General features: G+C 41.3%; 1 protein-coding gene across 1 annotated transcript in view; it reads right to left on the reverse strand.

Annotated features, from left to right (window-relative positions):
* gc (GC vitamin D binding protein) overlaps positions 1-14,759 on the reverse strand; it is a 68,680-nt gene that overhangs the window by 27,935 nt on the left and 25,986 nt on the right. The window contains exon 4 of the mRNA XM_056233341.1: positions 4,763-4,974. Coding sequence (XP_056089316.1) covers positions 4,763-4,974 — 212 coding nt within the window. The remainder of the gene's footprint in view (positions 1-4,762; positions 4,975-14,759) is intronic.

A 14,759-nucleotide genomic window follows, 5' to 3' on the forward strand; every position in this document is an offset into this window, starting at 1 on the left:
ATTATGTACAGAAATGGACCGTGGTGAATATATTTACACAGGTTTTCAACCCTATTTGAATATAAAGCCCAGAGCAAACGTTACTCCCGCATCTACATCATTCTTTCTTATTTATGTACTGTAAATGTTAATTTTGAGATGTTTAACATATATTGTAAATAGTTGGAAAAAGTACTTTATGTAATTATTTTCATTTACCAATTTTAATTGAAAAAAAAAGGTATACAATTATTTGTTTCATGTAGAAATTATGACTGTCATTACAGAAATAAACAATGTCCAGAGCAATAAATTCTCTTTTATTTACACATTTAAAGTTGCAAACAAATAAATAATGTACAGAAAAGATTTTTTTCCCCTTCTAATCAAGTCCCAAAACTTGTCTTCTCTGTTTCGCCTTCTTCGTGGTGCGGATGCTTGTGCTCATGCTGGTGCTGGTGCGGCCCCTGGTCTGTCCTCAGGGATGGAGGCAATGAGGACAGGGCGGTTGGTGGAGACAAGTGCCTCTGTCCCAACACATCATCCATGAGGACAAACCAGGGCCGAGTTCAGCAGTGGGTTTCCCACTCACACCTTCACCTGTCCCAGGACACTTGCAATCCTAAGGCAGATCAAATTAACCATGGCTTGTTAACAACAACAGCACAATAAATTTCAGTAAAGATGTGTGTATTAACTTTCTTACTTTGTATTTTTTTTTTTAAGTTGTCCCATTTTTTTTACCTGCATGGGAGTTGCCTTACCCAGCAGACCCATTTTCTCCAGAATAAGAATTGCTCTAAAAAAGGAGAAAAGGGGTGAAAAATATTAACACAGGGGTGCAATCTTAACATTAGTGCATTGTTAACACTGCAAAATATGACACATCAGGACATACATACAAAATACTTCAGAAATCATATTTCTGGATACTCAAATTTGGTTAAAACCTTTGTAGACATAGCTTGCATTACAGCACTACAAAAAAACATAAAAGTGAAACCCCATTGCCGTATCTGCTGCTTTTCTTATTGTTGTGGGCTTTATAGGGTGAGTGATATTTCTTATAATACACAAGTGAGACAGCCCAGCGCAAATATTACAATAAAATTTAATTTATTTAGTTTAGTTTATTTATTTATTTCATTTACATTTTGCTGTCTGCTCCTTGCTCAATGAAACAATTATTAAAGTAATATTGGCACAAGTTTTGCCTAAAACTACCAGACAATGGTGACGAATGAGTTAAGATGAAGTTTATAAGAAAGAAAAACTTGTGGCTTTTAACTCTGGGTTCTCTAGCTATTTGAGTAAATGAAAGCATAATACTTACATTTAAATGTGAATTTGCCGTCCACCAACGAACTCTCGAACTTTAAATAAAAATGCTGTCGTCACTGGTGCGCAATGACTTATGGGGTAGGATAGGCCGCTTAGGATCCATTTATGCATCCTCTCTTTCACGGGGAAACGAAGGGTGCATTTGGCGTCGCTTTTGAATCAGGGTAGCCCTCGTCGCGCTGCGGTGACGCAACCGGCCTTCGAATACGGCCTTCGGAGGATGCTGAATTGAATTGGGACAGCCTTCATCGCGCCGCGATGACGCAACCGGCCTTCAAATGCAACCTTCGGAGGGTGCAGCCTTCACATTGGGACACAGCTAAAGGCTGCATGCATCCTTCGAGGCTGTCCTAATTCTCCTTTAAATGCGGCAATTAAAAGCACCAGTAGATTGTTTAAGAACTGCTCTTGCGGCATCAGGATTAGGAATTCATGCTGGACATTTGAATGTCATAATTCATACCACTACATGGAAGCTTTTTTTGTGTAAACTTACAGGTCTCAGTTAGCAAATGTTCCACATTTTCTTTATATTTTGTCCGAATGCTTTTCACACCCATTCATGCCCATATTCCTCACATGTAAAAATGCACATCCCATTGTATATTAAAACATCAATGCACTGCAAAACTTAATCTAAGGAAAGTCCATTGATCCTTGTAACGATTTAATATCCAAAACATCTATAAAAGACATTGAGAATATCAGATCAGAAATGACAGGTAGGTTATAAATAAATAATTTGTATAAATAGATATTTGATAATATGATATTTCCTTTGATAAAAAAGGAAAAAAAGGTCTCAGAATTTTCTACTAAGGAAGGGAACACAGTGGATAAATAATAAGAAAGCTTGGGTTTCTTGAAGCAGTGCCTTCCTTTCTTAAAGTAACAACAGGTAGTTTTTTGCTCTCGGGCTCCCCCTACAGTTGGGAAACAGTATTGTCCTCTACTACTGTCGTAAACTCTGTCATCCTACATGCACGTGCAATTGTTGACAACCATGATAGCCCTGAACACTGTAGGAGGAGGTCACATGCAGGTGTTCTGCTTGCGTCGCGTGTGAAATGTTTTCATCCCAGGTACAGTGGCATATATTTCAGCATGTCATATGAATATAATTTCATGGGTTTTATTTTTTTTCTAACGACAAATGATCGCGATGCTCACGTTTACAAGCCAGCGTCATTATAGTAGCCTAGTCTATTGGTTACCGTTTTACTGGATCTATATGATACTTCAATGCAATGTTTGAGTGGTTGATAATAACCATATATCGTCAATATTATAATATCAAGCTACCATAAATGAATCTGCAAATTTTACAAATCGATTTGCATTATAGCTTGAGGCAAGACAAATAAACAAATATCACAGACATGTTAGGTATCCTAAAATATGATTTTATTAATAATCTTCCTCCTTTCTTTGTACATGTTGAGTAGACTACACTTTTTAGGTCAAACATTTGCTATTTGCATTTCATCGATTGCAAAGTTCAAATCAGAACGAGAATACTAGCGATAGCTAACCATCAAAAACTAGAATATCGTTTACTAGCTACCAGATTGATAATTCGCTACTACTCTAGCGAATTAGAGAGGTTAGAGAGAGGCATTCTTTTTTCGATGGGGGGTTTGATGCTCCCTGCACACGCAAGGTCTCTCGCTCGCTTTCTCTCTCTGCCGTCCGCACGCGTTGGAGCACAGTCTCTGTCTCGCGTGCGCGCTCGCTCTAGATTCCGGGAGATTTGAACTAATTTGCGGTATAACTTGTCGATCACGAGTGGCTCAACAGGTAGATCTATAGATAAACTCATCTTTCAGGGATTTGACCGACCGGGTTGACAATTTAGCGTGAGAAACCGGGGGTGTGGCGTACGTGTGAGCGTGTGAAACCAATCAAATGCGGGTGTCTCACGGCCAATGCGTGAGAGTTGGCAGCTCTGCAATGTTGATCCTCGTTCTGCCTTTAACGCGATCACTTTCTCTTTTTCTCTTTTTGCTTTGCTCCGATAAAACCTTTGCTTTCTTGTTTTTCTGTGCTGCTTCGGCCATGACTATAACATTTGGCTCGCAAGTCCGATTTTAAGGAAGTGGGGGTGGTGGTGGAAGTGACGTATATGCCGTAAAGCAGTCGAATTTTGTAGTTCTCTTTTTTCGCCGGTTACTACCCGAAACCCGAAGTTTAAAAGTACGATTAAAAACGCTACAGATCCCGTCAGGCTATGGCAGACGTGTCATTCAACCTATTGTAAGTCGATGTACCATCACAAGAGACTTGGAAATATATTATGAAGGTTGAAAAGTTACCTGTTGTTACTTTAAGAGACAGTATCAGTATCAGTATTTCACACTAACAAAGAGATGTTATCATAATTCATTAGACTGACATGGAAAGGTCCCGGTTACTGTTGGAACCCTTGTGCCCTGAAGGAGGGAACGGAGATGTTACGTCGAAAGACTGACATATGTGGGATCTCACTTGGGAGCCCAATCACCTTCAAGTGCTAACAAAACAAGCCAATGGACATACGGGTATATAAGCTTGCCGGAAACTCACTCATTCAGGTTTGTGCTGAGGAGCTGAGATGATGTCCCAGCCATTTAGCTGTGGTACAGGGTTGTGGCAGGCGGGGCATGACGTCTCTTTTCTATCCTTCAGGGAACGAGGGTTACAACAGTACAAAACCGAGACGTTTCCAATCAGTCAGTCACGTTCAATGTTACGGCCCAGACACGTGAGGCAGTGATAGTGGCTATCTTACAGGGTCAGGAAATGACGGAAATACACGGGTGGAATGCCATCTTTAAAAAGGCGCAACATCACCCGTGCTTGCTCTTGATCTCACCCAAGTGAGATCCCACAACAATTGTCTTTCGACATAACGTTGAGACGTGATTGACTGATAGGGAAATGAGTTTCTTTCTCTAATCATGCTATACCTGGGACAATAGTTTGGAAAAAAAAGAGAGAGACATGGCTATTCAGAGAGACTAAATAGTCAATGATTTTGTCTAAGGTAATATAATTGGGATACTTCATACTAATGAATGTATTCAGAAGGAAATGCTTAATTTGCTGATAAAAAAAGATTCGGAAGATGCTTTCGATATTGTGACTTTTAATTGGGGCATATATTCTGACATAGACTACTGTTTCGAGTCAGTGTTAAATTGTGATTAGTTAGTCAGAATAATTAGTACTTTTAAACTAAGTTTATTTCAAAGGGCTGCAAGTTTGTTTATATCTGGGCAATGCCTTTCGAGGATTTCTGAGGACTTAATGATTTGCGTAGTAGTCTATATGCTAAAGAGAATAAGAGATGAAAGTGACCAGTGGTTAAGCAAGAATGTTGCATTGATCCCTTCTGTTTTTATTTCCACTGATGAACCCCAAATCACTGTGGCCTTCATGAGTGCTCCAATGGGACAAATCTCACCTGACAGAATAGTTCTTCTTGTATTGAGTGTACTCAATGCAGATCTCCTTATTTGTGGGCTCAATTAGGGATGGCAGCTCATCTGCAGAGTACCGTAGTGAGGCCAGACAAAGTTTCCTCTCATGACCCTGAAGTGTGCAGCACTGCTCAATGCCTGGATGTTTGGGGAATGGAGAGTCCTTTCCGCATGACTTCTCAGAGATCTCTGTAGCCTTAGATAGAGATTACTATGTGAATAAAAAGCAAGCAAAACAACACACACAAAAAAGGCACGCAAAACACACTGTGATAAAGTGCTGACAAAATTAAAATTTTTGTTCAGTGAATTTGTCTAGAAAATATGATGTCTTTAATGATGTTTCATTACAAGTTCACTTATCATCGTTTCTCTTGTGGAGACATTGGGCCACATTTATCAATTTATCGTAGAAACGAACGCAGTTTCGAGCGCAGAAATCATCCTACAAGAAGGTTCACGTGTGATTCATGAAACATTCGAATGCTGCCAATCCCATCGTACGAATGATCTGACGTTGATAAATGTGGTGGCAGAAACAGCCCGTTCTCATCCCAAGGCGTCATCTAACTGACGCTTTTGACCATGCGTCAACATGCCGACGCACATGGTACCCCTTAAGCGTCAATATAAGACGCGCCTCTTAGTGGTCTAACCCTAACCCTACCCCAGACCTAAACCTACCCATAACGGAAGCGTCATCTAACTGACGCTAAAGGGTGCCATGTGCGTCGGATTTAGACGCATGGTCAAAAGCGTCAGTTAGATGACGCCCGAGGATGAGCGTCTCATATATTGACGCTTAAGGGGTACCATGTGCGTCGGCATGTTGACGCATGGTCAAAAGTGTCAGTTAGATGACGCCTTGGGATGAGAATGTGTTGGCAGAAAACAACCGTCATTTAAATATCATGCCCCTAAAATCCACGGATTAGAAGCATTTTACGAAACGGAGAAAGTAACCAAGCCAAGAAGAGGAAGTAATCTCATGACCATTTAAATGGTAAATGTAGTGTAATTTTTTGGGTTGACTGTATTTTAGTTTGATGATGAATGGCTGAAATGTGAAGTTAGCAACACTAGAAATGATATGTTGTGTGTGTGTGAGGCACCTGTACGGTCAGGTGGATTTAATAAAATAAAGATATATAAAGAAAACAAATACAAATTGGAGTGTCACAAAAATCAGCGTAGCTTATACCTACTACTTATACCTGCACAGTTTTTATTTTTTGTTAATCTCTTAATTTAGCGAAATATATTTTGTGTAGTCATTTATTTTATTCCTTTTGTATGCTATATACTTAATTTTGGTTCACAGAAGCGCTACAGGCGATGTGACGTTGCGTGAATCCTCATATTCTGTTGGTTATGCTGCTATTTGTACATGTAGCCTAAAGCTAAACCCCTGAGAGAAAAATACAAAACATGAGTGGTATTTGTAATGGGTCACAGACACCCATGCACTCTAATTTAATTTAATTTAATTTAAATTTGACATTCTAATCTAGTCGTGTAACGGTTAATGATCGATTAATGGGCTTTGGACTCAGTCAGGAAAATAATCAAAATAAACTAAATTCTCTCTACAATTCTCCACCAGATTTACTATGCTTCACACAAGTTCAGACTAACTCAAAAACTTGCGTACACAAGCTGAGACCTGACATGAGATTTGATCGTACCCACCGCTCACGTACATATTGATAAATGCCAAGGTTTTCTGTCGTACTTTCGTTTCATAAACTAGGCCCATTATTTTCATTGGTATGGAGACAATCGGATACATCATAAATGGTTTTCGTATGTGGAGTGTTTGAAGCCCATTAAAACAGTCCTTGAATTTAGAATTGCAAATGTAATGTGAGGAATCAGCCAGTTCAGATGAGGACATTTGTTCAAGTAATTCTTTTTTAATGACATAGATGTAAGCTGTCCCTAGGGAAATACACTGATACATTGAATGGAGCAGCACGTAACTGCGCACCCACACCAACTAACATGGACTGTAATTAATTTGCATTAAAGTGTGCAGAGGATAAGGCCTGTATAACTGACTGGATTGCAGGAATGTTTCTAGAGTTGAGCTGGAGTTGCCTCCAGTCAGGATTCATGTTATTATCTCTGTGCACAAATTATGTAAGAGGCTATTTTTTAAACAAAGCCTGCAAGGAAGTGGTCTTTTGCCACTTCTTATTTCATTGGATGTTGGAGATAAAGGGCAAGAATCAATAGGGACGAGCGGGTGGAATAAGATTGGGAAATGTTATGAGGCAGAATAAACTCATGTCATCTGCATAAGTACCACAACCATGTCAGAACATGCGTGCTAGAAGCCATGCACCGCTGAGATTCAAACAGTTAGAATAACATTTTTCTCTAAAAATATAATTATTATCTTTTTTTAAAAATGAAAACAGAATGCTCTAAATCACAAATTCCAAATAAAGGCTAAAATGCCTCTCGCCCATCGCTAGTGAAATCTATCTTATTGGAGTTGACAGACACTGCAATGGTCTGGCTAACAAACGTCTCAGTTACGTGTGTAACCCTCATTCCCTGAAGGAGGGAACGGAGACGTAGTCGACATGTCGACTGATTGGGATCACGCTTAGGGAGCCTGTCATCTTCGAGTACTGTTAAAACGAGCCAATGCATATTGGCGAATGCATCACAAACTTCCCCCCCCCGCAGCACGGGTATAAATATGGAAGTGGATGCTTGCACTAGTTGTTTTTCGCTGAGGAGCCGAGCGTAACTCAGAGTTAGTGGTGGTCCAGCAATAGTGGCGAGGGGATTACGTCTCCGTTCCCTCCTTCAGGGAACGAGGGTTACATACGTAACCGGGACGTTCCCTTTCAGTCGCTCACGTTCGACGTTGTCGACGTGTCGACTGATTGGGATCCCAATTAAAATGCCATCTAGTGCTGCCACCTTCCAGCGCCTAGACAAAAGCCTTTTGATCCCCCCGCATTATTTGAGGCGGAGATGGGACAGGGCTTAGGCCAGGGACGTCACTGCTGTTCCACAAGACCACTAGGAAAGCGTTCTCTTTCGTTGGAAAGGAATATGCTGCGGAAGCCACATCCTGGAGGTAATGTGGAGAATACACATATGGACTGGGCGGATGCTGGGCAGTACAACATATGGAATGTCACTGGGGTGGCTCCAGCCGGACAGTGACGGCAGAGCAGGTCGCCGCAGGCTCACGCTCGCCGCAGGGAGCCGTACCGTGGAAGAATACACATATGGGATCGCCGTCGGGATCACAACATATGGATCCAGCCTAACAGGTTTCACCAGTGCATACGAGTGATAGGCCTGCCTTCGGACGTTCCGCCACATCCGTCGCCGAAGGGTATGGAGGAACTCGACAGGGTTCGGCTAGTAAGGGGAGCAAGAATTGAGCACTTATCCAGTCCATAGTAGGGGAATGGCGCAACAAGCTGACACTTTGAACCGGGCTTACAGTAAAACTGGCTTCATATGAAGGGAGCCCACGGGAAGCAGCGGGTCGACACATAGGCTAGTTTCTTTAGCGAACATGATAGGTGTCGCCCAGCCCCTTACTCTATTTGTCATCTGTTCAGCGGGACACTCTGTGTCAACACCTAGGAGGGAGCAATACACTCACTTGGAAGGAGCTCACCACCCAGGTGGGCACGTGCACCTTGGAAAATCACCAAGATGAAGGCAACCACATGTAGTGGGCCAACCCCTACTTGGAAACAGCCTTCCCTTCTGCTGGTCTTCGTAACAGACAAGAGCTGGTCTAAGGTCCAGGCTTTGGATTCTGAGCACGTATAACTGCAATGGAGCAGACGGACAGAGAAAAGCCATGGCTGGTAGGAACCTTGGGCACATATCCAGGCCGGGGTCTCAGATTTTCATGACAGTTAGACGGCCCTAATTCCAGGCACGATTCGTTGACCGAAAATGTGTGCAAGTCCCTACCCTCTAGATAGAGACCAAGTAAGCAGGAGAACTGTTTCTCTAAAAACAGGATTTTTAACTCACTGCCTGCAAGTCCCAAGAGGGTAAAAAGGGGGCGCAAGGCGGATTCAGTCTCCTTGCTCGCCTCAGGAACCTGACGATCAAGACGTGCTTCCCACAGATTTGTATCCACTGCATCATGATGTGTGTCAATACACAGGCAACATACATTTTGAGGGTTGAAGAGACAGCCTCACTCCAACCCATCTTGCAGGAAGAAAGCACTGAAGTGATCGAACACCTTCGGGATCTCCTCACGGAGAGAAGACTCAGTTCAACGAATAGGTTCCACTTCTAAGGGGGAGCACGCCTCAATTTGAGAGCGTGCTCTCACAGAAGTGATGGTCTCTACGGCATAAAAACGGTTAGTAATCTATATAATCTATCTATATAATCTATCTAATAATCTGTGGTAGTTCGATTCTGTTCTGGATGAAGGTTTTCTCTCTCCATGAGCACATGCAGATTGTGACCTGCCGGCCCTGGGCTGGAGAGGCCACGCAGGCAACCAAGGAGTGAGGAAGTCGGAAGAGTTGGTTGCCCATTCAGTGATGGTAAAGTTGCAGTTTTCTTCTGAGTTGGATTGAAGAAAATACAGTCTGACTCTGTTGGGAGAGTGAAGGCATAGGAGGATGTGGTCACAGCCTGCCAGGGCCCATGGGAGTCCCCACAGACATCAACCCGAAGAAGCAGCAGTCAAGGCCAGAGGAAGAGAGGACTAAGAGGGCATGATCTTGTGGTCAACGATTTTTGAAGCGTGAAGATGTCACACCCTCTGGATGGTTGTGAGACAATAAGAAGTTGTTCCCTTTGGAGGGAATTTCTTTACGACCATTTGTTCAAGGCCTTTGAACATGTAATTTGATTGGTATTAGTATTAGCTTATAATACTAGTGCGTCACAAAGTTATCAAAATGTAATGTAAATTAACAAATGGGGGATGAAGATTGGAGTTTATAGAGACTAAACATCCTATATATGATTTTGGTTAACCATAGTATGCAAGTCATGTTTCAGACCACATGGTTCACATGGTTATATAGATTATATAGGATTAAAATGGTTCATTTCTCCTTCTCAGCAATAATTAAGCGAGAGACACAATTCCCTGCACATTCCTTTTTGGGTCGTAAACTCTTATCAGTCTTACTGTGTCCTGTAACAGGACACCGAGTTCTGCCAGTGTGTTAGCTTCATTTGGGGTGTTAGTTTTTGGGGGAAGTTTCATAGACCATTGTTGGGAGAGTGAGTTTGCTGGATTATTCATAAAATATAATGAATAATTTGTGTCTGATTGGTCCAGACGCTACAACACAAACGCACCCGTGTTGCTCTCTCAGGAAATGGGACCCGTCACCGGTGCTGGAGCACACAGGGGAATGACCGTGGCAACACTGAACAGTGAACTGAAACAGTGAAGGACTCACTTCTTTGCCCTCTAACCAACCGTCAACAAACACACAAACATGATGCTGTTAAAACAGCAGTTGAGAGCTCAGAAGCTTGCGATCACCGCTGCACTCGCGCTGTAGAACCACCTGCACTGGGAGAGTCTTCCAGAAGAACACAGACAAACTCACTCGTTGTAATATAACAACACTCTTGAGAGACATCGACATGAAGAACGATCGGCTCCGAAGCGAAAGACAACTAGTGCGGGGGGCAGAGTGTGTGATGCATTTCACACACGCCAATGTGCATTGGCTCGTTTTAACAGTACTCGAAGATGACAGGCTCCCTAAGCGTGATCCCAATCAGTCGACACGTCGACTACGTCGAACGTGAGCGACTGAAAGGGAACCACTGATGTACTTACAGAATTAAAACAAGCTTGATGACAGGAACACATGAAAACGTACGAGTTTATGATGAAGATCAAGCCAGAGAGATTTAGCAAGATGTGCTTTATATAGTCAGGCATTAAAACGCACAACCTCACTGTGAAGACCATCAAGGGTGAACGACTTCTGACAAGATGGGCTGTATTAGTTAGAGATGTAATTAAGTTAAATACCTCCAGAACTTCCACAGTGATTAGAATGTGGTCACGAGTCTATTTGAGATAGACTTAAGATATGTTGTGCTACATCTATCATGTGATTCTGTCTTTCTCCAGTTTTTTTTCTATGTTCATGCCTTTGAAAGCACAGTCTGGAAGTAATTGACACAGAGTGTATACAATTAGCATATCCTACATTTAGCTATGGTAACTTTTGGTATCTTACAGCTATCATTAGCTCAGTCCATGTCGATTTAAAAAGTGCTTGTATGCCATTTTAAATCTGGGTTTATCTTGTTTCATTTGACACCTGGGTTAGCAGTTAATCCTGGATATTCAAGTTTCAAGATGTCACATTGTTGGGTAACATCCTTATTTGCATTTTCACACGGTCAGTTAAATTTATTAGACAAACAGAGCTTGAAACGGGCACCAGTTTGAAGCAGCCAGAGAAACTAACAAAAATATCAAGAATCAAGATCATCTTTCCTTCAGTGCCATCACTAATGCATCACTAAGTCATCACTTAATTATCTTAAAAACTCCAACACTGCTTCAGTTGAACACTCTGTAGTGCGGACACATTTGAACACTAAGCTGTGTTCATTAAACACAGGGGATTTTTTCTGTGTAACATGTAAAAGGGTGAAATGCTTGGGAGCACATTAAATCTCTCAAGATATCAGCAGAAGAGGATTAAATAACACCACAAACAGTATTACCAGCTTCACTTATTACTAACCAGATTAACTTTATTTCTGTTCGATGTCTACAGAAGCTCTTATTGAGAATTAACACAGGTTTAGATGTTGATGTTTTATTGAAAATAATAGTATTTGCTTTAGTTGGTTAGTTTGACTTGACTTTTTAAGTTTATTAGTTTTTCTCTGGCTGCTGTTTGTTATGGCAAGAAAAGCAAGATAAAATGTGATCAGATAATATTGTCTACTTGATGATAAAGATAATAATTACCATGGTCTATTTCACTGATGTCATCCAGAATCTATTATTTTGATATGCGGTCATTTTGTATTATTCATTATAGACCTTATTCGCAAACACCGGAAGTAGCTAACCGCGGCCATATTGTTGACATGACAACTGTCCTGCTGCCCCTAGCCGCGCACAGATTTGAGTTGAGGGGAGCAGTAGCCTGGCTTCATCTCGTCGGTATCAAGAGAAGATAAGCTTGATTGGTGTGGACCCACATCAAATAGACCCAAAAGCCAATGGCCGACTCCTGGCCACCCCACTGGCCACCCCAACGGCCAGAATAAATTTTAGTAGCATCAGTTATGCATTTCATAAATAAGTCAAAAATATTCTTTAGTAAAAGAAGACGGGGCATTATGTGTCGTGACGTGCTTTTTAAGTGCCAAATGGTTACAGTATAGCTACTGTTACAGAAGCTTTTTGATGTGTCTTTGCCACGTTTTGACAAGGATGCAAACAGCGCGCTTTTCGGCGCCTCCCGCTTTTTTTACGTCAGTTTGGGTGACAAAGTCATCTGAAGTCATTCCATAGCTTAATGTGAGGGACAGAAGTCTATTTACATCATTAAAGTATATACGGAAACTCGTTTTCCCTCCTCTGCGGCTGTCAATCATTCTCCATTCATATTCAAACAGCGCGCGCGCCTCTTGGATGCACGGTAAAACTCTCTCCAAATTATATATTCACATTATAATGCATGATCTGTAGATAAAAGGCTGTAGATTTGCATAAAATTACTTTATTTTGTTGGAGTTTGTTGTTTTTAAACGACTCACTACCGTGTGCTTGCTAGATCATCACACACACATCACAAGGACTATGAATCGGCATCAAACGCACAATAACTGGAATATAAAACTGAAACAAAGGAACAAATCGCACTAGGATTTGTGCGCTCGACATTTCTTCGCTTTGTGACGTGAACTTTTAAATACGCACTTATGCAGCGCAACGCTGCACACAGAGTCACCATGCTGCTTTGAGCACATCATTCTGCACCCGTGATGCGCATACACGCTGTGTGCGCTCTGTTTTTCATGTTATCATGGGTTTGCGCACTGATTATTAAAAGCCAATATATTTTGTTATACCTAGCCTGCTCAATACATTTGAAATAAGCATAATTTAATTGTATATTATTTCTTTGTAGTGTAGGTTATACACTCACCGGCCACTTTATTAGGTACACCTGTCCAACTGCTCGTTAACACTTAATTTCTAAGCAGCCAATCACATGGCGGCAACTCAGTGCATTTAGGCATGTAGACATGGTCAAGACAATCTCCTGCAGTTCAAACCGAGCATCAGTATGGGGAAGAAAGTTGATTTGAGTGACTTTGAACGTGGCATGATTGTTGGTGCCAGAAGGGCTGGTCTGAGTATTTCAGAAACTGCTAATCTACTGGGATTTTCACGCACAACCATCTCTAGGGTTTACAGAGAATGGTCCGAAAAAGAAAAAACATCCAGTGAGCGGCAGTTCTGTGGGCGGAAATGCCTTGTTGATGCCAGAGGTCAGAGGAGAATGGCCAGACTGGTTCGAGCTGATAGAAGGGCAACAGTGACTGAAATAACCACTCGTTACAACCGAGGTATGCAGCAAAGCATTTGTGAAGCCACAACACGCACAACCTTGAGGCGGATGGGCTACAACAGCAGAAGACTCCACCGGGTACCACTCATCTCCACTACAAATAGGAAAAAGAGGCTACAATTTGCAAGAGCTCACCAAAATTGAACAGTTGAAGACTGGAAAAATGTTGCCTGGTCTGATGAGTCTCGATTTCTGTTGAGACATTCAGATGTTAGAGTCAGAATTTGGCGTAAACAGAATGAGAACATGGAACCATCATGCCTTGTTACCACTGTGCAGGCTGGTGGTGGTGGTGTAATGGTGTGGGGGATGTTTTCCTGGCACACTTTAGGCCCCTTAGTGCCAATTGGGCATCGTTTAAATGCCACGGCCTACCTGAGCATTGTTTCTGACCATGTCCATCCCTTTATGGCCACCATGTACCCATCCTCTGATGGCTACTTCCACCATGTCACAAAGCTCTAATCATTTCAAATTGGTTTCTTGAACATGACAATGAGTTCACTGTACTAAAATGGCCTCCACAGTCACCAGATCTCAACCCAATAGAGCATCTTTGGGATGTGGTGGAACGGGAGATTCGCATCATGGATGTGCAGCCGACAAATCTGCGGCAACTGTGTGATGCCATCATGTCAAAATGGACCAAACTCCCTGAGGAATGCTTCCAGCACCTTGTTGAATCTATGCCACGAAGAATTGAGGCAGTTCTGAAGGCAAAAGGGGGTCCAACCCGTTACTAGCATGGGGTACCTAATAAAGTGGCCAGTGAGTGTATATGCACTTCTGAATTCTTGACATTAATATATAATTATAAAATTGTGAAATGTATGATTGCCTGATTGAATTTTATAAGAGAACTAATAGTAATTTGTTTTCATTAACATATTTAGATTTTTATAAAATTACTGTGCAGATTTTTTCAAGAATTACTTTTTGCTGCTGATTTATACACTCATTAAGTTTATTAAAAATTCATAGTACATTTATGTAATATTTAAAGGTGTTAACTGTAATCTTACACTGCAAAATAATAACTTAAAAAGGCTTAAATTCATCACAATTATGTAAGTATCTGGAAATTTGCCGTGGAGCGAGGGCCCTTATATATATATATATATATATATATATATATATATATATATATATATATATATATATATATATATATATATATATATAATATATTAGTAGGGCCCTACTAATATCATTAGTAAGCTAACATTTAATATAACACAATAAACCAAAGTATATCAGTAGGAGTTTCCTTAAGTCTTTCTGATAGTTTTCTACCGGCCGGTTTACTACAACAGTAGAATAAAATTCTGAAATTATGGTTTATAGTTTTGGTGTGCCACCCCAAGATTTTAAGTGGCCCCATCTGGCCACCCCTATGAAAAAT

The sequence above is a fragment of the Rhinichthys klamathensis genome, unplaced genomic scaffold (assembly GCF_029890125.1).
Source record: "Rhinichthys klamathensis goyatoka isolate OS25496 unplaced genomic scaffold, OSU_Roscu_1.1 h1tg000369l_1, whole genome shotgun sequence".
In the NCBI taxonomy this organism is placed as follows: Eukaryota; Metazoa; Chordata; class Actinopteri; order Cypriniformes; family Leuciscidae; genus Rhinichthys; species Rhinichthys klamathensis.